This window comes from Apaloderma vittatum, unplaced genomic scaffold (genome assembly GCF_000703405.1).
Source record: "Apaloderma vittatum isolate BGI_N311 unplaced genomic scaffold, ASM70340v1 scaffold15656, whole genome shotgun sequence".
NCBI lineage: Eukaryota > Metazoa > Chordata > Aves > Trogoniformes > Trogonidae > Apaloderma > Apaloderma vittatum.
In genome coordinates, this window is record NW_009723524.1 from 5,289 (window position 1) to 27,468 (window position 22,180).

The window sequence follows — 22,180 nt, forward strand, 5'->3', positions numbered from 1 at the left end:
ACAGAAATGACAGAAACTACCCAGAAGAGGAGGGCAATTTGTTTACTGCAGTGGTAGAAATAGTGGTATCAAAGTTTGCTCTCCTTTTCAGCCAGATATTAATCAAGCTACGTACTGTCTGATCCAAATGCAGTCATGGATATATAAACAATCCCTAACAGGCCTGGCAAGTTTCTGTCATATTGGGTACAGGATACAATTAGAACCTATTTGCTCAGAGTTGCTGGCTTTGATATCTAGGCTATTTTGCAACACTTGTACAAAGTGTAAACGCCAGGGCAGGCTGGAGCGAGGGCTGGGATGGAGCTGGGGGGTGCTTCATGAAAAGCAACACGCTCTACAAACTAGTGCTGCTGCATGATTCTCACAATGCGATGAAGTGAGTCTATAGTGGCAAAAGCCAGATATTGACAACAAAGCCAGTCTTCCAGAATAACTCCACAGTCCCTGTCCAAGGACTTCTCTGCAAACTTGATCATCAGCAGCGTCCTTTTTATATCCAGCCAGTTCTGAAGTACAGCATCTCTCCGGGAGGGGTTGGAAGAGGTACTTAAAGCATGGAACAAGTCCTCACGTGGACCCCAAAGCAAACACTGAAGGATTCCCTTGGCTTCTGATATCAGGATCCTCTCTGAAGGGTTGGGATTCAGCAGGCAGCTGGCAAGTTGTTGAAGCCCTTGAGAGTAGAGGGAACGGCAAGGAATCTTGGGGAGATCAGCACGAGTATATTCCTTCTCCTTCAGCTCTGGATTCTCATCAAAGGGATTGGGTAAGTGCAGCATTTCATAGATGAGGATGCCAGTCTGGAACTCATCACACTTTTTGTACTGTGTTGCAGTGATGATTTCTGGAGCCAGGCGAGACTGATCCCGCAGCACCTCAGGATCCACCATGTGACTCTTTTGCTTGGCCTGGGAGAAATTGCTCACTATTAGTCTGGCTGGGCAAGCAGTGTTGGGACTGGGTTCCATGGACTCGGAGCTCAGTGGACTGCCTCCTGGTCTGGAATGCACCAGCAGCAGGTTCTCCAACCGCAGATCACAGTGTGTGATGTGGTAGGGTTTCAGGTGCTCCAGGCCCAAACACAGCTGTAAAAGGAGTAGGCAGACCTGCCTTTCATATAAGTCTGGGCTTTTTGCATGGCGGGGTGCAGATTCTCGCACAAAGTCGGCAACAGTTAAGTATGGGACCTCCCGCGTGATGACCACAACACGGCTGCGTGGCTTGCTGATGGTCCCCTGGTTGCTAGAACTGTCTTTCTGGGAAGCCTCTGTACTGGAAGGAGTGTCTCTGTTCTTTTGCTCAGGCTCTTTCTCCTCTTCTTCCTGCTCTTCCTCCTCTTCTTCTTCCACCTCTGGTGCGTCAGCATCCTCCCATGGAAGGAGACGAACTGGCACTTCGGCAAGGAAATGGCCGCAGTCCTGTTGGATGTTAAAGTTGATAGCCAGACTCTGCCGGATAGACAGGCTGTGATAATACTGCTGGGACTCCTTAGCTTTGCTCTTACATATCTGGAGGAAGAAAACAAACAGAACAGACATAACTCCTAAATTTATAAATTCATTAGCTTTTGTTTTTTTCTTAATACATACTTTGTCGATGGGTGTCCACAGTATAAGCTCTAAACACAAGTAACAAAAATTTAGTACTGAACTGGCCTCGGCAGGCTTTCCTAAGGCACACAGATAGTTTCCATTAGATAGTAAGCAACTACAGACCAATATAATTCGATGTGCAGGCAGCTCTCCCTGTGTATATTTTATTCAATGGACAATACAGTTCAGGCAGGTTGTGCTTCCAGTCAGAAGAGCAACTAATACACAGTAAATGCAGAGCAAAGCTTACTTTACAGTTACTCGTTTATCCATACAATTTTATTTTGTGTGAAGTTTGAACGAGAGAAAAATAATCAAGAGCAATAGGAGAGACAAAGAAACACACGTAAGATGTTTGAGGATATCAAACGATTGCACATGACTGAGTGAGCATGGCGTCATGAGTTCCCACCCGTCAGCTGAGCTCAGTGCCAGGATGCTGGCTCCTCGCTCGCTCTGACTGGACACTGAAATCTCTCGGCTGCAGTTGGTGTCAGGCCAACACGCGGTGTCTGCAGCGAGGGCTGTACGTGTGCATCGCAGGGGCTCTTGGCAAGCGTAACTGCTGAGGCTCAGATGATGTATGGGAAGTCATTCGAACATGGTACCTTAATTGCTCGCAATCATTTGTCAAGATCCTAAGCATTTTTTATTTATATTATAATGATATTATTTACCCTAAGTATATTATTTTGCTGTATATAGTTGTATTTAACTTCTGTCCAGAAATATCACGTTGATACAAATATTATCATCATAAGAGTTACAGCACTTTGACTGCCCTCTTGTTTTTGATACTGCGCATAATTCCGTACTTCACAAGCACTTAAATTTCCCCAGGTATATGTAACACTAGAGCTTAAACTGCCTGTTTATAACTCTCATGGACAAACAAAACAAATTTGAAAAATGCATTATTAAGTCAATTTTATTTGAGATAGGAAAGTAATAATTTTCTGGAAATGTTGATAGTTACCCTCTTGGTAGAGTGGCTCTTGCCAATTGAAATTTTCAAATGTATTTTATAGTCTTAGAGGTGGAGTTTTCAGAAGTTTAAACAACTACAGTAAAACCACAGCATTAATCTTTGAATTATATATGAAAAGAAAATGTCAGCTGATTGTCTTGGAGATTGAAGTCCCTAGATTTATTAAATACCGCACAGGAGTAAAAGTGTTGTATAGACCCTACTGCATGGATCAAATCTGATTGGGTGAACAGCTGTTAAGGAAAACAAGAAAATAGTTTTGTCTCCTATGCCCTTCAAGTCCATGGCCTTTTTCTTGTACAGCCAACCAAGGGGGTAATCAATTCCAACCGCAGAAAAGGTTTTGTGGGTTATAATCCAGCCTTTAGTTTTTAAAAACCACTTATCTGACCTCATCCAGAATATAAATTCATTCTGAAAGAGTTTAATTATAAGGTCAATATTACTTGCTGATAAGAAAAGTGCAAAAAGCCACTTGCCCTTAGCTGTTGTACTATATTTCATGTTACCCACAGAGGATTACTAAAGCCATCTGCCAGCTAAAAATTATATTCTATTAGGCATATATAATCCACAGAGTATTTGCTCTTAAAACAATGAATACTTCTCCATTTGGTAAATACAAGGCCTTTTTCAGAGTTTATGAAACAGATTTCTTTTTGCCTATAGAAAAGCAAAGGAATCAAGACTTATTCCTAGTTTGCAATTTTAGTCCTTGGCAGCCTCTTTTTCCTACTTCAGGAAAGGGCTCTCAAATTTGTTACTGGAATTTCAGTTAAAATAACAGTAGATAGGCTTTGCACCTCTCAAGATCAGCCTTGGTTCATGCATGTCAGAAAATACCGCCAATCCTAGAACTGCGACGGTACAACAGCACACTTGCATAGGCCTCTGTGGATGTGGTAATTATTCCTTCAGTTTAGAAATGACTGGCCACACACACCTGCACCAAAAGGCATTCAGCTCCTAGGGCAGAGCGTGCTGTCTGTGCACCCATTCCCTTCTCCTCGGAGCCAGCAGAACTGGCCTGCAAGGCAGATCTGATCATTCCTAAGAAATGCCTTTCTAAACCACTAAAAACACCCCACCAGAGAGTTATCCTTCTCTGTCTTCCCCTTTCTCATTCATCCTGGCTCTTCAATCCCAAGTCTATTTCACTTCAGATTAAGCTGATAGCCCTTCTCCCACCTGGTATTGCAAAATATTGATTCCCATCCTTTAACATCATACTTCTACACTTGAGAAAATGTAACTTTACTCCTCTTCATTGCTTTCTTTTCAAAAATAACCAGCACTCATATCTTCTATCTTTAATCCTAACCCTTTGATTCTTGTTGCTCTTTCCTGGATTCTCCCCATTTATTACCTCTTTCTGAAGAGTGGTACCCTATAATCATAGAATCACAGAATGTTTGGGGTTGGAAGGGACCTCTAGAGATGATCTGGTCCAACGCCCTGCCAGAGCAGCCACACAGGAACGTGTCCAGGTGGGGTTTGAAAGCCTCCAGAGCAGGAGACTCCACACCCTCTCTGGGCAGCCTGGGCCAGGGCTCCGGCACCCGCACAATAAAGAAGTTTCTCCTCACATTGAGGTGGAACTTCCTATGTTCTAACTTAAACCATTATTTCTTGTTCTATTGCTGGGAACCACTGAGAAGAGTGGTTCTCCTTACTCTTGACACCCACCCCTCAGATATTTCTCTACGTTATACAGCAGTCCAGTTAAGACCTCTCCAGCATCGAGCAGAACAGAGGTTTAGACATCATGATCCTTGTAACACCTCCCAGAGTGGACAAGTCCCACTGGTAACTTTATTGTTACTGTGGTTCATGAAAACCTTTAAAGCAGTGTTAGTGTTCAAATCTAAAGGCTGAAACCACAGCAGAGTCACACTTTCCCCAATGTCATTCTTAAATCTGACCTTTTGTTTCAGATTCCTCTTTATATCAACAAAACAGAACTTAAAGACTAAATAGTATTAGGACTAAAATCAATACTAAAATGACTGCATTAACGAAAAGCTTTTCCTTCCTTACTTCTGCTCTTAAAGAAAATAACCAGTGAAGAAAAAGTATAATCTCTAACCCCACAAATGCCCAATAGTGTTGGCTTTTGGACACTTTTACTTCTCTTGTTTAATATAGGGAAGTACCAGGTACACAAACATGCAGTTGAAGTCTGATTAGAGATGTATTTTCTGCTTCTTGCTTTTTGATTACAAACAACGTGAAGCGAGAAGCAGAAGAAATACCTGGATTATTTAAGGCTAATTAAATTGCTGACTATACGAGCACTAAAATTTGTACACCAGATACTCTGCCATTGACAAGGGGAAGAGTAAGGTAGGCTGTATAGAAGCAACACCCAAAAACTGGAGTAATGACACCAAATGAGATACCTGTCTGAATTCATAGAACAGTTTCTAAAAGACAGACCTGTGGTAATCTGATGTTCTTGTGAGCATCTGGCTACTCTTCAGACTTCTGCTGTGAAATACAACAGCAGGAGTCCAGGTAAGTCCTGGGTTTTTAGATTGTGGAGTTCTCATTTACCTGTATCTTAACAGAATGGGAAAACGTGCTGAAAAGCAGTGGAGACAAGCTACATTTTCTTACTGATCTGTTCAAAGACAGTTCACAGCATGTACATTTTATTTACTTACAAGCTTCTGATACTGTTTTATCATTCTCTGAGTTGCAGGTTCTACTCAGAACTCTGTGTTACCTTTCTGCAAGAGAGTAGTGAATGCCAGGGTTTAGTACTATTAATGGGTAACAGTGCTCACTCTAGCATTAGTATTCGAGTAACTCCACTATCACCTAAAATTATCATCTGAATGACCAAGATTAAAAACTTCAAAGTAGTCTGAGTTCTAGTAAGTTATGCAACCAAAGTCCATATTTGCATTTGAAAAGATTTAGGGAACGAATTGTGAAATCTGATGGCCTCATTAAGAAGCGTTAGAGACTGCTTGTGATGAATTACTGAAGGAGGGGATATGGAGCTTCTTTCCTGTTTGTCGCAGTTAATGCTATGTCAAACCTGTGAGTAAACACATGGCCCAGTTTTCTCAGAATGACTTTTAAAGCTGTTCCAGTCATCTGCTCCAAAAAACACAGAAATCCCATTGCCTTCTACATATACAGTATGTTGAATTTCTATTTTTGGGCGCAGGAAAATAAGAAGGTGAAAATACTGTGACTAAAACATCAGCAGAAGGTAGGACCAACCAGTCATTTACCATTTGCTTTCATGAAATACAGTCAGCTGAGCTATGAAGATATGCTATGTGATAATAGCTGAAAGAAAGGTGTTGATAAAGCCTTGGAAAACCTTACTTCTGAAGCTGATAAAAGAGCTGGTTCTTCAAAGGATGGAACAACATTGGTAAAAAACCCTTCAATATGATGCAAGAGAGCAATGAGAAAACAGGAGAGAGAGGATCAGGGAGGAACGGAAAGTTTCATTTCACAGGAATGTGCTGTCATCATCTATCCTTTCTTTAGAGCATCCATAGGAACTAAACTTCCGTCACATTTACAGGGACAGGAGAGGTTCCTTTATATCTTGCCCTTTCAATTTTCTCCCCTTCACCCCACACCCGTCCCTAAGAAGCAGGTTTTTAATGTTTCAGAGTTTCCAAAAACTGTTCTGCATTAGCTTTTATTTTTCTTTTATGAGTCCAGTAGCCTACTGTGCCATCAGCTGACTTCCACTTTACCAGCAGGAAATCTCATTTCCACGCTCTTCTATGCATTTTACAGGGCGTCAGTGAACTTAAAGTACAATGAAAATTGCGGGAAATGAATTTACAAGTGCTGAAAATGAGAAACACAGAAGATCACAAAGCCTGCACCATCTGTGCTACTTTGTTGTATTGCACAGGGGGACAACTGCAAATGAAATTCTGTGTAGAATGAAAGCTTGCTAATCCCAAATTGATAGCTCGTTCTTGGCACAACCTTGCTTTCCAAGGAGGCCAGTTTGATCTCTGATTGACCTCATTTTCTTGATCTGGCCTTGGAATAGAGCTTTGACTTTTTAACGATGTGCCAAAATACAGAATTCTATGCTGCTGTGACTGAACTTGGAATGGGCTAAAAGTGTAACGTACAGAGCTTCATTCTGATCTGAAGCACTTCTGCCAAGAAGCTCCACTAAGAAACTGAATTACCCAAAAAACCACCTCAGCATACTGTGACGAAGAAAACGTAACTAGAAAATAATGGTAAACTGCAACTAGGAAACTGTCAGTCAAATTCAGCCCAATACTATTTATTTCTGTGTTGCTCTATACCTGGGACAGGAACCGTAGCAGAAATCCCAAGGTTTTACTGCTAGAAGAACTTCGGCTGCTCTGTAGCAATCAAAGCAATAAATTTTAACTGCTCCTTCTGAGCTGTTTGCACCTCGGCAATTCGTGTTCTCCTACCTGAACTGCACTGCAACACGTGCCCACGGCCAGAACACACACCCGCGGGCCATAACCGTCTTGCGTATTTCTGTCTGTATTGGTCCGTGTGGAATCGTGATTTCTATGTGTCTGTCTATGTCATTGTACAGTAATTTCCTCGAGAGTTTAATACTGAAAGTGGAAGTAGTTTAAGTCAATGACACCGTGATTTTCTTGTCTAGCTAGTGTTCATTCTGAGTAATCACTTTTTTAATGAAAAAGATCCCTGTCGTGTCCCTGCCTTATTCATTCTGTGTAGGGATATTAAGAACTGAACTCGTCCAATCTACTTTGCTCAAAAAGCTGCTGCTCTGCTGCCTTTACTTTAGTGCAACCTTTCTGCTACATATTTGGAATTACTGATAAGCCTGTGGTTTCAGAGGAATGTTCATCCCTGTTGTCCCAGATCTACCAGCTGCTCAGAAGGTGGTGCTGCACTTAGAGAAGGGAAAATACCTCAGAGACCTGGAATTTTACGGAAACCTTGCTTGTAAGGAAAATTCTGTTTTCTCCATTTGGAATAGCCCTTTTCTGACCACAACTTATTTACTGGATTTATTTATAATGTTTCAACCAAAATAATTTCCACATGACTCCCTGCAATGGTTTTTGCACGGGATTTTTACTAGCAGGTTAGGTAAGAGTGAAACAAAAAAGCATAATACAATGCTTTGAAACAAGACACTCCTATTTGTTTCCTCCAATAACCAGATAAACAGAACAAGCTGCGTGATTCTCCACCAAATTTATGCTAGTGATATCCCCAGAACGTAAAGGTGCACTGGTCCATTCATCTGCATGTTATTTGGCAGCAGCCAAACGCCTAAAGCTTAATTTTTAACAGTGCTTTCGTAATTCTAATTTTGGAGATATATTAAAATGTAAATTTTTTTTACTTGAGCATTAAGATTCAACACCATTTGGAGATGAATCTCTTGTTTTCTTTGAGAAGAATAATAACTAAAAAAAAACCTATCATTTTTTTCTCAAATCTAATATTAAAATCATAGAACTTAAGAAGTGTCTGAATTGTTAGCCACTGTTGCTTGGGTAGCTCTACACATTAGTGATAACCCAAACCTTCTTATATATAAAAAAATACCACTTTGGTATTTTTGCAACACTGTATTAAAACCAAAAAACCTTTATCTGAGTAATATCAGGCTGTTGATTCTGCAGGCCGAGAAGATTGCCAGACACAGTCACGATCTGGTTCTCAGCTGTTTTGTACCACCGGACGTGGCATCCACAAGACATCAGTATTTCATTCCACATCTTTGCAAAAAGAGGTCCTTGATGACTGAAGAAATATAAATGGTTATGCCCACAAATTGACCTTAAAAAGATGCCTTTTCAGGTTTCAAAAGAACATATCAGTTGCACCATTTCCTTTTATTTATTTTAATCTTTGTCATAAACAATCATGAAGGAGTGGTAATAACGCTGTTACCGTAAAGCACTGCCCTTCTGAGAACGTCAACACCCTCTATAGGCTATAACTGATTAGGCCTCACACACTTGTGCCCAGCACCAAATGTTTTATCTCAATTTCGACAAGGAGGGGTCAGAAGTTCAGTGACTTGCTCAAGGTCACACAGGAAGTGTGACAGAGCCATGAGTCTCAGCTGTCTTTCCCACTCTCAGCCTACCCAATAGCACTGAGAACTGGAGAGATACAGCGCTCAGCAAGAATCACCCGTGTAAAAGCCCAACAACATCTGGTGCGATAGCTGCCAGCTATTCATTAATATATGAGCAGTCAATCTAGGAAATCTTCTAAGTGTTAGCTGGAGAATAAAACAGACAAATCAATTGTTTAGTAAAATGCCACAAAACTAACGAGTTCCACCCTTTTTTAGTATTGCTCATAATGCAACACTGGTGGGTGGCTACACTGAGCTTTTGAAAGGCTGGTAATGAACGCTGCTTCCCTTGTATGGGAAAATAAAGATATCTTAACCTAGAATTTACATTTTAAATTACACTGCTCTGAACATGGACAATTTTTAAATCTTTCCTAGAAGTGATGATTTAGTATATTCTGCATCCAGATGAACCTAAGGATTTCGCTATTGCAACTTTCCAAAAAAAGTGCTGCCACATGTTAAAATAATACATCTTTTTCTTCGGTATGTCATTAAACATTGACCATAGTAAAGACTGGGTCATATTGATTTTGTGTTAATAATTTTGGAGCTGCAATTAAAAACAGATGAAATTTAAACAGCAGATACCAATGCCACACACAGAGCCTCTACTTTGGGAATCTCACCTTTCACAGAGTGCATTTATATTTGCAGGACCTGTCACTGGGTCTGTTGCAGGTTATGGTTATTGTTACAATTTGTCACTGACGTCTAGGGTTACCATTCTTTAAGCCCCTCTTACCTTGACTGCGTAATTGTTGAGAGGATCCTTTGCATAAGAGGCTGGGTAGTAAACTGCATCTCCTGCTTCGCAGCACGGCTTGTCACTGGTTAGCCTGAAATCCGACCAGCTGTCCACCCCGAATCGTAACTGGTCTTTTTGTCCAGCCATAAACAAGTCTTCACATTTAAGTGCCAGCTTCTTCAGGGAATCAGCGTGAAGGCTTCGGATTTTACCTACCACCTCTTCTCGGTTTTCAATTCCTCGATAAAGTGCTTGCCTTTGTGGCTTCTGGACACCTTTGCCCTGCTTAGTCTGCAAGATGCGTCTCCCTGTGAGAGACTCCATGCTGTTGGAACACCGGTCCTTAATACTGATAGTGGTTAGGCTGGAAACACTGTTCGTTGCTGAGGTGGTTGCCCTTAATTTTTCTGTAGGCCTGTCCAAGGAGTCTCCTGACTCGTTGTCCAGTATCTTCAGCTCCAGGCTGACCGAAGAGCAGGCACTGCTTGCTTCCCAGTTGGTGTCAATATCGTAGGTGGGATTGGCCACAATGCACAGGTTGTTCTCCAGAGCCTGCTTCTGGAGATCTCTGGGAGTCGGCTCTGTGTTAGCTCTCAAAATTGTTTTCTTTGGCAGTGGAGGTGGTGTTGGCTGTAAGTTGTTCAATGTCTCCTGGTCTACTAGTCCTCCAAAGGCAATGGCATCATCCAAAGCTCCCTTGGGTTGCCTTGGCTGTTTTGGAGGTATCATGGCTGCTCTGGACTGTCCTGTGTGATAAAAAGATAATAGTAATACAAAATTAAAGTACTTTGCATCTGCTGCTCATATTTGAACTCTGCAAAGAAGTTTAAGCACGTGGGGGCAGAAAAAAAAAAGTTCACTAGGACCCTCCCAATATCTGAAGAAATCCTAAATATATATGTGAAAAGAGAAACTAAATAGAAAGCAAAATGATCTAATCAGCGTCACATATATATCATCTCATATAGGTAGTCTTCATCTGACTTTGGCACTCTGGCCAAATTCCAGTTTCAGTAATTATACCGAGCCTTCCATTATTCCTTCTGCAGTCAACTGACTATAATATTATTCCTACTTCCTACCCAAATGTGCCAAAACTGAAAGTAGATGCTGCTAAGTAGCTTTGAGTACTAGTTCTCCGAGAGGTGCATTTCTCTGGCAGGTGAGGTGATCTTTTTTTAATACATCCTCATAGTAGTCTGTAGAGCACTTGAGATCGCTTGGATTTGAAATGTGCTAAAGAGGCTGACAGCATTCTTTCAGAATGGAAATCAGGAGACTTCAAACACAAATAATGGAATTTAGACACTTTGGCAGGCACACCGGAAAGTCAGGATTGCCCTAGAAGATTCGCAAGGTGAAAACAAGGAGGTTAAGCCTACTTCCACCCAAATGGACAAGCGTGTTGCCACTGCTTTCAGTGAGAGAATATTCTGAGATTACAAAACCAGAAATATCTTTTAACCTATGACTCAAACTCGACCCCCTTCCCCACTAACCCTAACTTTCTCCAATACATTTCTCTTACTTGCCAGAGACAGCTGTGGTGGCCACACTGTGCTCACAGATAACCTGACCTGGATTCAGTCAAGAGATTGCAAACGGCAGGTTACATACGTGAAAGCATGAGATTTCCACTGACAGGCTGGTTTCAAACATTTGTGTTCTTCTAGGGAAGATAAACTGCCTACGAGGTGTTTTGGATAGCTTTTAGAGAGGGCCATTTTCTTTTATAACTGCCAGTGTCCTTGAAAATGAGGAATAAATAAATGACAGTAATATAAGAGAGAATAAAAACCAAACAAATCATATGAATGACCAACTCACTGCTCTGGGACAATTAAGCAGTTGTTACTCATTTCAAAATGAGATTTTTCCACTCTTAATAATCAACTGCTGTTTTCAGAGAAATTATTTTATAAGTTTTCTACTACTCCTGTGAGGTTCATTGACCAGCATGGCAAGGTAGGAAGCCAATTCTCACAGTTGCAACAGAGCGGACATGAAATGCATGCTCTGAATAATTGCAGCTTGAGCATCTCTTCTAATAAGGGAGCAGCAAGTAGAAAGCCACTGTGACTAGCTGACTATTTATAGGATGTGCTGAATCCTTGTGAAGAGAGGACTGAACTGGAACGCTGAGCCAAACTGGGGCTGGATTTCAGATTCGAATTACATCACTTTGTTCCATAATTAATAATAAATGGCTTCACAGTCCCTGAAAAAAAGAAAAGAAGATAGCTTCTTTTACACTTGCAAGATATGCTGTTACAGTTTTTATGAGTACTACAGAATCTAAGATCTTCTTGGCTTGGACACAAAAAACCCTGGAACACTGGGTTAGAATGCTGAAAGGAGCTTCCTAATTCCAGAAGATCAAAAAGGATTGTATTTTTATACGTATCCACAAACAGAACTGCCTTGCCTCTTGAATTCTTGATATTCGTTCTGTTTTCAATCATTTCAAAGAGATATCACCACAAATGAAAGTTGTATCTCTATCCTTTGCTTAAGCTCAATAAACTCTCTTACGAGCCTTATGGATTTTGTGGTAAGCCTGCATATTCCACTGTTTAAAAAAATGAATTTTGAGCAGGAATTTCTATTAGCTTTGTACGTGCCTGACCACTTGGGAAGGTTGCACAGTGACTTTCCTGGGTCATCACTTTTTAGCTACCACAAAATAAAAATATTCAAAGGCTAGAAATATTGGAGAATACCTGCGTATCTCTCTCCAATCATTGTCCAGGTTGCTTAAAAAAAATTTCGCTTTACAATAGGAGCTCCTCCTCTCCCCATCTGACATGCTGCAGCATGTACCGCTGGTGCCAGCTGATGAGTACAGGAACCCTGTCAGGAACCTTTTGCAGAGATGAAGATTGGCACGATACAGAGTCAAAAGCAGCCTTTGTGTCTGCATGCCAGACACACATCCAGATGTCATGGTTGTTTGCATAATCCTGAGACAAGTTAATTTCTACTTCAGATCCAGTTTTCTTACTCATCCAAACATGTATCGTCCTCCACAGTTGCTTACTCTTACAAAATCTGTGACCTATGTGCTTCTCCCCCAGCAACACTGTGTGTTAAAGATCACTTGCCTATTTTCTCCATGTTGCCCTCTTCCCTGCAACGCTAGAACAGCCTCACTGCTGGGCTTTTGAGAAAGGCTGCTATTTCAGGAGGCAGTTTCCTCATACGAGTTGTTTGTGTGACTTGCTAATCCAAGGACTGCACAGATGCTAGAGGGAAACAGCGAGAAAGCAAATCAGAGCAAAATGAACACCTCAAGCAGCAGCAGCCCTCTCCAAGAAAGGTAAGAATTAGAGCAGCGTTGCTTCCTGATTCTCTGAGTTTCTGTTTGCTTTAATGGCCCCATCCTCACAAGCCATCCTAGAGAAGAGCGTTGTGACTGCAGCCAACGACTTGCATTAGTGGTTACTTTTGCCCAGCTACTGCAACTGCGACATCAAAACATAACGGAAGATTATTTTCATAACCAGAAGTTGTTTTTGCAGATGTCTGGTGGGAGTGGCAGGATCCAGAGAACCGCATGTACAAGGCATTATGTAGTTACTTTTCCAAGTATTCTCAGCTGAGGAAAATTAGTTTGTAAAACATGTCATGTTACGGTATAGTTTCTCCCCACCAAAACAAATTTTCCATATTGAAATCTATCCATCTGTATTAGTGTTTGAAAAGCTTCGTATGGGGACTTCTTTGTGCTGACTTAACACTGTACGTTTCTCTCACGCCTATTGGGCCAGTCTTTCCAGCTCAGCTTTCCCCAAGTATGCTGCAATACTGCACGTTCCACATATTTTTAAATTAATTTTCTAGCAAGAAAAAGGTCGTCTTGAATTTTGTCCCTGTCAAAGGAACAAGAATGTTCTTTTGCATACAACTACTGGCAGAGCATTTGCTGCTTTTTCCTTCTTATCATTTTCTTTCTGCCCCTGCATGCTTAAACCCCACCATTTCCGTACCTAATGCTCAGGCTCTCCAGCATTACAAGGTTCAGCCTGAGCTACGCTCTTGGGAGACAAATGAAAAGGAGGAACAGGCACAATATTAGGCTACCACTCAGACATCTTTGAAGTGGTTTCCAGACTGTTCAAAGACTGGAAAAAATTAACTCTTTATAGACAACAGCTTTCTAGAGAGCTTTAAGTAGTTCTACAGTTCAATAACATCTTCTATCGTAGACTCTCACTATGCTATGTAAGTATGAATACTTAACCCTCCAGACTCCATACAGAGGTCTAAAACTCTAAATAAGCCCTAAAAAAACACATTTGAATTTTATTTTTCCAGATAACTGATGTATCATCACCTGTTTACGTTAGCTCATTAAAGTATCAAATCTGACACGCTGAGCTAAGGTTTAATTCAAATTCATATCCCATAAAAACATTTATCCTGGAGTAATGACATACATAATGATTGTTCAGATTTCTTGATAGTCGATGCATGCATCTTTTTCGCTTAGATCAGGCCATACATTGCTAATAAATTTCAGAACTGTGAAGGAAAATGCTTCTTCACTGGAGAAATCAACTAACAGTGCATTAGGCAAGCCAAGTGGGTGACACGCCGCACACTACCATTCTTCCTTGACCAGAACTATTCCTGAGACGTATATCGCTCTACAATCCAAAACATTTGTTAGTCCAACACACTGATGGTGCAGTCTGCTTCTGTACTTTCTCCAAACTCATTTTACTCTTGGCACGGTAATCTGTCCTATGTTCTCTTTTATTCTTGAAAGCATTTCCGTATTATATGCCATTACCATCTCTCATCCAAGGATAACATGCCTTGTGGGAAGATGTGAATTAGAAAACAGAGCTGAAAACAGTGCTCCAATATTCACAGTTAGTAACCAGGCTATGGCCACGATCATTACCTCTGTTCTCAGTTTTAGTGACCATTAGAGTACTCTGGAATCCCTAATCCCCTACTGCAGGGATTTAGATGAATGAACAGGACCCAGAGGGCTAACCAGAACGACTCTCATCTCTGCCATTCTCCAACTTATCGCATCACTTGGACAAAAATTCCACGCTTTGCATTACCAAGAACAGCAAAATCCATTAATCCTGCACGTACAACACAAGTCACTCATCTTGCAAGACCACACCTGTCAAAACCCCAACAGAACTAAAATCAAACCCATGCGCTCTCTGCAGTGGAGACCAGCAAGAAAGGAATCTCAAGTGGCTCTTAGGTCTCTGAAGAAAACCCACGGCAAGATAAGGCTGGGCTGATCACACACCTGCATCTCAGAGCAGGCTGACAGCGTCAGCTCTGGCAGCCACTGCTCACCTGTTTCTCCTCACAGCCGGCTGTCCCAGTAATTCTCATGGCAGTACATCCCATTTCATGCTACAAAGTGCACTTCTAAAGCCTAACTGAAGTATTCACTAAGTAAAACCCACAGTCTGGCCACCTCCACGGTACAAATTCCACTTCTCTACCCTTGTCCTAGCACTTTTTCCACTTGTACTTGAATATCAATCATCCTTCACAACCTGCATTTTTATTATAATATAGAGCCTGGAAAAGATTTCTCCGTAGAAGTAGTAGATCAATTATACTGGTCTTTAATATTGGTACAAAGCACATTACTCCTTAATAAACTCTTACCCTGACTGATAGAAATAACCTAACCATGAAAAAACCACAAATGCATAAAGTTATCTTCCCACCACTGCAAAAGCAACCAGCATGCTTCACGGCGCCAAGTCCAACACCCACAGTACGGGTACCACACTGTTCTACAAATTTATTTGGTGAAATTCATGATGCACCTCCAGTTTCTCACCCATAGTTTGAGACTGTGCACAGAACAGTACTAAGGTGGGCTGCAGGTACTTAATGAGCCAGTACTTAAAAAGTGAATATTGTGAATTAGGCCGAGAATTACGGTGTTCACGTGATATATTTTACAAACTACAAATGTAGTATGTAGCTATAGAAAAAGTAACTATAGATAAAATTGCAGTTGAAGCAAGAGTCAGATGTGACATAACTTCATTATATTATACATTCTCATATTTTTTTCTTTCAGTTACATACATGGGCATTTGTTAATTATACAAAACACATGATTTTGCTGCTTAGGTGACGTAAGAAGTGAAAACAAGTAAGAATTATTCGATATCCCTACCTAGTCATCCCTTGATAGCTATCTGAATTAGCAAGCGAGGTTGCTCGTATAAGCCAGAGAACAGTTTGAACGGCGGTACCATTTAGGGTAGCACTGCTTTTTAACAACAAGCAGCTAGCTTGCCAAGCCAAACCAAGTCAAGCCTGAAAGCTAATTTAACTCTTTCGTACCTAAAATTTATTTTGGTGACAGCAAATCTGAAAGTCACTCAAAGATGAGGTGGAGATTTTGAATAACACGCTAAGGGGTTCAGTTTTTTATGGTTTTACAAAGAAGCATTCATACACAGGAAGAACACTGACAAAATCAAGGACTGGCAGAAGGGATCACAGAAGTGTTTAGGTTGGAAAGGACCCCCTGAGACCTACTCTCTGGATTCTATATGTAATGGAGCTATGTCGTAAAGACAGAAAATATATCGATACAGATGTATTTGTATATGTCAATGAATTGAAAAGAATTCATTAGATATTCAGTTAATTCCATCATAAAAATTACATTGTAGTTCTCCCCGAGGTTACAATTTCCTTAGAGATGGTAGTACCACTCTTGGGCAGAATGTTTTTCCTCTTTATACTTTATGAACAATACCTAATTAACATTTCATTGGCAGAACGCACTAATAAGTTTGCCACCAATTCACATATAAGCTGAAGAATGAAACAGTATCACTAAACGTCTAAGGAATGTAGCACCCAAGGGCTTAAAATTTAGTCCTTGATCCCTCGAACTTGTGTGCACGTGCCAGACCTCTGTACTTGTGAGCCATCTCAACGCAGTTTACTCTTATCCGAATACTTAATAAGCTGGTATGCTTACAGGATTCGAGTGTTACTGAAAAACATGTATTCAGATATTCTTGAACATAAACAAATGAGAGATTTTTGTTCTTTTAGAAAATCTGGCTGTAGGCATTTTTAAATTCACCATACTTCAAAATGGTTTAGAAAATTAGGCTGATAATATGGATACTACACATCCGGAGATGCTTATTTGTCTTGCTCACTCCGGGGAAGCCCTGCATTCATATTTCTTTTTAATATGAATCAGGAATTCAGTGGTAGTTGAATAGACTGTTCAGTACCTTCAGCACATTCATATCTTAAACTCTTCTGAAGGAGCAAAAATAAGCTCTCAGACTAGGATAAGAATGGTTGCAGTCAACAAAAGATGCCTACGAATATTTTAGCAGTTATTGATGCTCTAAAAAAAGGTCCTCTCTTTTGCTGAAGTTTGGGAAAATATTAAAATCTACCTATAGTTTCTAAAAAATGTCAGGACTTTGCTGTGTAGTTTAAACGTCTTTGATAAAAATTTCTCCAAATAGATAAAAGAATGTGTCCCTTAAACATATTTGAGATGTTTACCATTAAACGCACTTAAAAGATAGCTTTAAAATAATAGGAAAGAAAACATCTGAGTTTGCTGAATCTTCACTTTCATGGTTGTGTTTTGTAGAATGAGAAAACAGAATTTTACTTTCCATAAATTAACAAGTTTGTCTTTAAATACTAATCTTATAAAAGTGAATTGAGCTATTCAGAAGACAAAGCTCTTCACAGCCTGGAAAGGCATCCAAAAGCTGATCTAATTTGAATTTTCTTCTACGAGAAAACACTTACCTAAATTACTGTAAGTAGCACTGCAAGGATTTAAGTCAGGAGAATTTGAAGCTTCTTCCTTTTCTTCCTCCCCTTGTGGGACACGGGCAGATGACACTGGTATGACGGAGGCGCTGCCACCATTGTCCTGCTTCACAAACACAGCTCTAGGAACACGAGGGGACAAATCCTCCAGTGTCGTATCATCGGGCACTTGACTGAAACAAACAAAACAAAATCACCTGGAGACCAAAGCTGGGTACCAGACCCTACTGGCAATACCAGCTAAGGCATTCAATATCTTCAAGAAAGGTAAATAAGCTCCTTTTGCCTTTCTTTTTTTAAGAACAACTTTCTGCAATGTTTCTTCTTATTAAGGAAAATAAACAACTTTAACCAGAAGAGTAAAAAGTTCATGCCCTTCATACAAAAGGGATAATAACGTGTCTATAGCTCACTGCAGTCAACATACACATGCATGTATATGCAGGCATGGTTCCACATAAAACCTCTAGAACTTGCAGGACAGCAACAGAGCTTAAGGTGCTTTTTACCAAATCGGAGCAATTTTGCTTTAATTGGAGATACCAAGCTATAGCAGGGGGGCTGTTAACTCTTAACAAATAGAAAAAAACTTTAAAGATACATTTTCATATACTGGTAGATTTTTGGGCGCTGAAACTTTGGGAAACAGAGCAGTAGCTCATCTAAACCAGTAATCTGTTTCCCATATAAAATTCTCCAGGATTAAAATCCACCTGCCTTAGGCCAATTGCAAAAGGCCACGAAGATATTCCTTTGTGCCTGCTCTTAACTGTGAAGTTTTAATAAAATTGGGATGACTTAGTAGCACAAAACTGTGAACATTATGGATAGAATAATTTTCCATGGATACATTTACTGCAGTATGATTAAAAACTATGTGTGTGTTATATATATTTTTTTAAAATGTCCCCGTTTGTTCAAAAAACGTTGATCCTATTGAAAACCTAGCAGCAATTATTGATAATACGCCACATAAAACATGTCAGAACAAAAATATTTCTGTACCTTTATGCTCTCTCACTCACAAAACCAAATGTTCATTACAGGCTAAATCTCAGGAGCATACGTCCAATCCCCTGGTTCTTATTATTACAGCCTGATCAAATGGAACAGCAAGAATTTTAAGTACTGACTGCCATAAGGGATAGGAATAACTCACTTCCTTCCAAAGATAATCACATCATATATCTGTACAGATATTTAAATTTGGTGGTGAAGATTTAAAAAATATAAGTTCTGATAAACAGAAACAAATTTACGCATTTTTATATAGGCAGAGCAGCTGAGTTTCCATAATATAAATTCTTACAGTTGGAAAGAGAGATTATATCCTCAAAGAGTTAACTTAAATGATAGGTATATGTCTCTCTACGTCAAAACCAAACTACTGAAAATGATGATACACAGTGTTCTAGCAATCTCAGACTACAAAGATTAAATAAAACATGCCAATACTTTGCATAACACAAGACCCTACACTCAGTGCAGTGTGCACATGCTGTTTCTACTCAGACTCATGAATTTTAACTGCAGGCTGCTACAAACGAAACTCATTAGAACTTGTTAGTAAAAGAGAAAAACTGGCGTAAGTTCAAAAAGATGTAATCTTTAATCAGCATAAAATTTTTTGTTCATTTTTAGTACCATGCAAAGGGACGGTGTGAAGAACATTCCATGTGCCGTAAATATATCCACATTAAAGCGTTAACCTAATATAATTTCAGAGTAGAGCATACATAACTTTAAAGCAGTAACAAGGCTCTTAAGATACTGAGAAATTAAACTGAAGACTTGTAGTTGCCGTAAATCATATACATACCTGCACTCCTCAGTAAGAACATTTTCTTTAAGAAGAAATAGGTTCTAATAGCTTTAGAGTTCTGTCATTGCCAGGAATCATCACATCTCAGAGTAATTTTTTAGTATCGACTGGTGAGGTACAGAACAGACTCATTCTCCAAACCAAACACATGCAAGCACATACACTAAACCTAAGCTGAAAAGCATTTTGCCAAAGTAAACCGAGAGCTAGAAAGGAAGAAGGAAAAAAATACCAACTCACCCACTGTACTCACTCACACAATTCCCCATTAAAGGAAATTCTTTCAGGGCCTTCTTGAGTCTTTTAATCATGTCTTGAAACTCTGGCGAGCCATTGATTCCACAGTGTTCTGACGCGCTACAAGTTGTGCAAGCTGTAAGCAACAGGGCTGAACTCTGCACAGAGTGATACACCTACTGCACCTTAATGTTTACCTTCGGGGGTTGGTCCCAGGGACTTGCCAAAGCACCCCAGGAAGCCCGTCAGAGCCCTGCCTCCTCCTTAACTCTTCCTCTGCCTTCCCGCAAGAAAAATCGTTCACAGTCTGCTACATCACTGTTTTGGTATGACAACTATGGTCTTAGTCATGGTAATTAGTGAAGGAAAAGCAGGTTCAAATTTCAAGAGGAGTTTTAAGAACTTACACTAAACTACTGTTAAAAGTAAGTGAATAGCTCACTTCTGTATTCCAGCCAGTATTAGTTACTGAATCTAATACATTTTAAATCACAGCAACTAGATGTCAGGCCACAAAATCTGTGGGGAAATGCTTCCCTGTGTCTTAATGGTAAAGATGGTGAAATCAAGCCTACGTACGCAACGCAGTGACTCAACGAGCAAAACGCCAACCCATAATCGGCGCCGACAGAACACAGGAACAAAAGGCAAAACCATCCTCACTCGGTAAGCTACAAGAACCAGAGTCCCAATGGCTTTTTCTTAAACAGTTAAAACTGCTCACTCCCAAGAGAAACAGAGCAGCTGATAAACAAGCAGTTCTCTGAGATTAGAACCATTCAAGCCTGATAACTTTGTATCTGCTTGTTGATAGCAAGTCATACTTAAAGCTATCTCCTTATTTGGGATATTTATAGATATTTTGCCAGGATGGATTCTTTGATGCCTTGCATAAGAGCACATATTTAGCTTTTACCATAGTGGGTGCAGCCTCCTCTGTCCAACCCTTTTTCTTTTCCCTTTTTAAATTCAAAGCCAAACTTCGTAGGAAATGAACCACCTTAGAGAACTCTGCTCCTCGGGCACATGTGGCTGAAACTAAACAACTATTCAGTTAATGAACAGAGCAGCCCTCTGCACACAGAAAACACGTTTGTTTTCCTAAGAAGCTGAGACTCCCGTGCAGCAAAAAAACCCCTCAACTTGCCATAACAAATTACTGTCCATCAGGTAACATCCTACTGAATGCAAATACTTGACATTCACATGTGCACAAGCTCAAAACTGTTTTAAAAGTGTTTTTTTTTATGCAAGGACAAATATCCCTAACTCCATACCTCAGGCTCTCCTCACAGTTTTTGGAGGATAGCCAAGCGATGATGCGGCCTAACTTGCCTCAGTCTTTTGTGAGCAGTGAGGATCAGGACAGCAGCCCGTGTAACATGTTAATTTTTGTAAGGACAGGGAAATCACAGCTATTGTGTGACCTGTATTTTCCTCTATTCAGAGCATGCCTACTCAATTAGAGTGATTAATAAACAGCAACGAATGCAAGGGAGATGAAGTGGAATACTTATAAGAAGTGACTCCTGAATCAGGGTCAGATCTAGAGGTCAAGTTGAGGGAATACAGTTCCGTGTAAAACAGCACGTAAATCCAAGTGGTGGAAATTGGTGACAGAAACATAGAGAAAAGCTGATGTGGCCTCCTACCCAGCCGAGACCCAGACCTGCTCCTGGAGCAGACATCGGCAAATCAGTGTAGTTGTACAGTGTGTAATGAGAGAGCCCAACAAGGAAGACAACTTAGTTTTACATTAAAAAATCTCCAAACCCACTGTTTAACTTGTAGATATATTTAGTTTCAAAGAGATCCCTTTGAGATCCACTCAAGTCCTATAAAGTTGATATAAAGCCTAAATTGACTGAATAATCCTTGAGGAAAAATGCAGAGGTTAATGGCTTGAGGGCGGTCAAAGGCCACCTTACCCAGGAACTTCCACTGGATGGAACACAGATTGCTTTGTTTCCGCAGAACACTGAGCAAAGCTGATCAGTGCCCACATTTCAATGCGAGCTCAGAGAACCCATTCCAGTTTCAATTTGTCGTCACCACCATCAGCCAGAAACAGTCACGGAAGAGGAAAGTGAAAGAAACTTCTCACATGACAATCTGAAACAACTAAGCCAAGAAGTTTATTCCTAATTCTTATTATTTAGAAGTTGGCGTAGTCCTGAAGCATGAAAATTTATCTTCTTTTTTAAATAAAAATTATTTTGTATAATGCGATGTTTGCATGGATAAAGGGAATACATTTGATAATCCAGTAAAGACACTCTGCTAAGCTCTTTAGTGTCAGTGAAACTTAACGGCAATGAGTTACACAGGAGAATTGTGCATTATAAACCAGACATTTTTCTTTATCCATTTTAAGTTCTCAGTCTTTCCATTTTACAGACTGTATTAGAGAAGTTAAGAACAGTAATACATGATTTACCTTTTCTTAATCTAAATTTATAAAATAATAAATGTTAATATCCCTTCTACCTGGTCCTCAGTGCTTACAAATCTTAATATAAAATGTTACCAAACTTCTTGCTTAATGATCATGCATAATTTCAAATTCTGCTTGCACAGAGATGTTCCAGAGGTTAATGGTCTTAAAAGCACTGTTGAGCAAGGTAAATAAACCTTGCCAATATCTAAAAAGAACCAAATCAAGATAGATTTGAGGGATTTGAGGACGTAATAGTTCCACCAGAACTTTTCAGGTAAGAAGTTCTCCCATTTCAGTTGACTTGCTCAAGCAAGAATTTCTTTTCAGCCATAAAATCCTTCAATTACCTTCATCAATTTATGCAAGATGCACTTCAAAGGTTTTGGATTCAGGTGAGAACTGTACCTTAAGACTTATACAAGAGGTCTTCTAAACTGGGAA

General features: G+C 40.1%; 1 protein-coding gene across 1 annotated transcript in view; it reads right to left on the minus strand.

The window, feature by feature from the left end:
- Positions 1-344: 344 nt before the first annotated feature.
- The window catches only part of PEAK1 (pseudopodium-enriched atypical kinase 1), a 29,855-nt gene continuing 8,019 nt past the window's right edge, over positions 345-22,180 (minus strand). The window contains exons 2-4 of the mRNA XM_009872161.1: positions 17,220-17,416; positions 9,426-10,174; positions 345-1,511 (exon numbers count right to left, since the gene is read on the minus strand). Coding sequence (XP_009870463.1) covers positions 345-1,511; positions 9,426-10,174; positions 17,220-17,416 — 2,113 coding nt within the window. The remainder of the gene's footprint in view (positions 1,512-9,425; positions 10,175-17,219; positions 17,417-22,180) is intronic.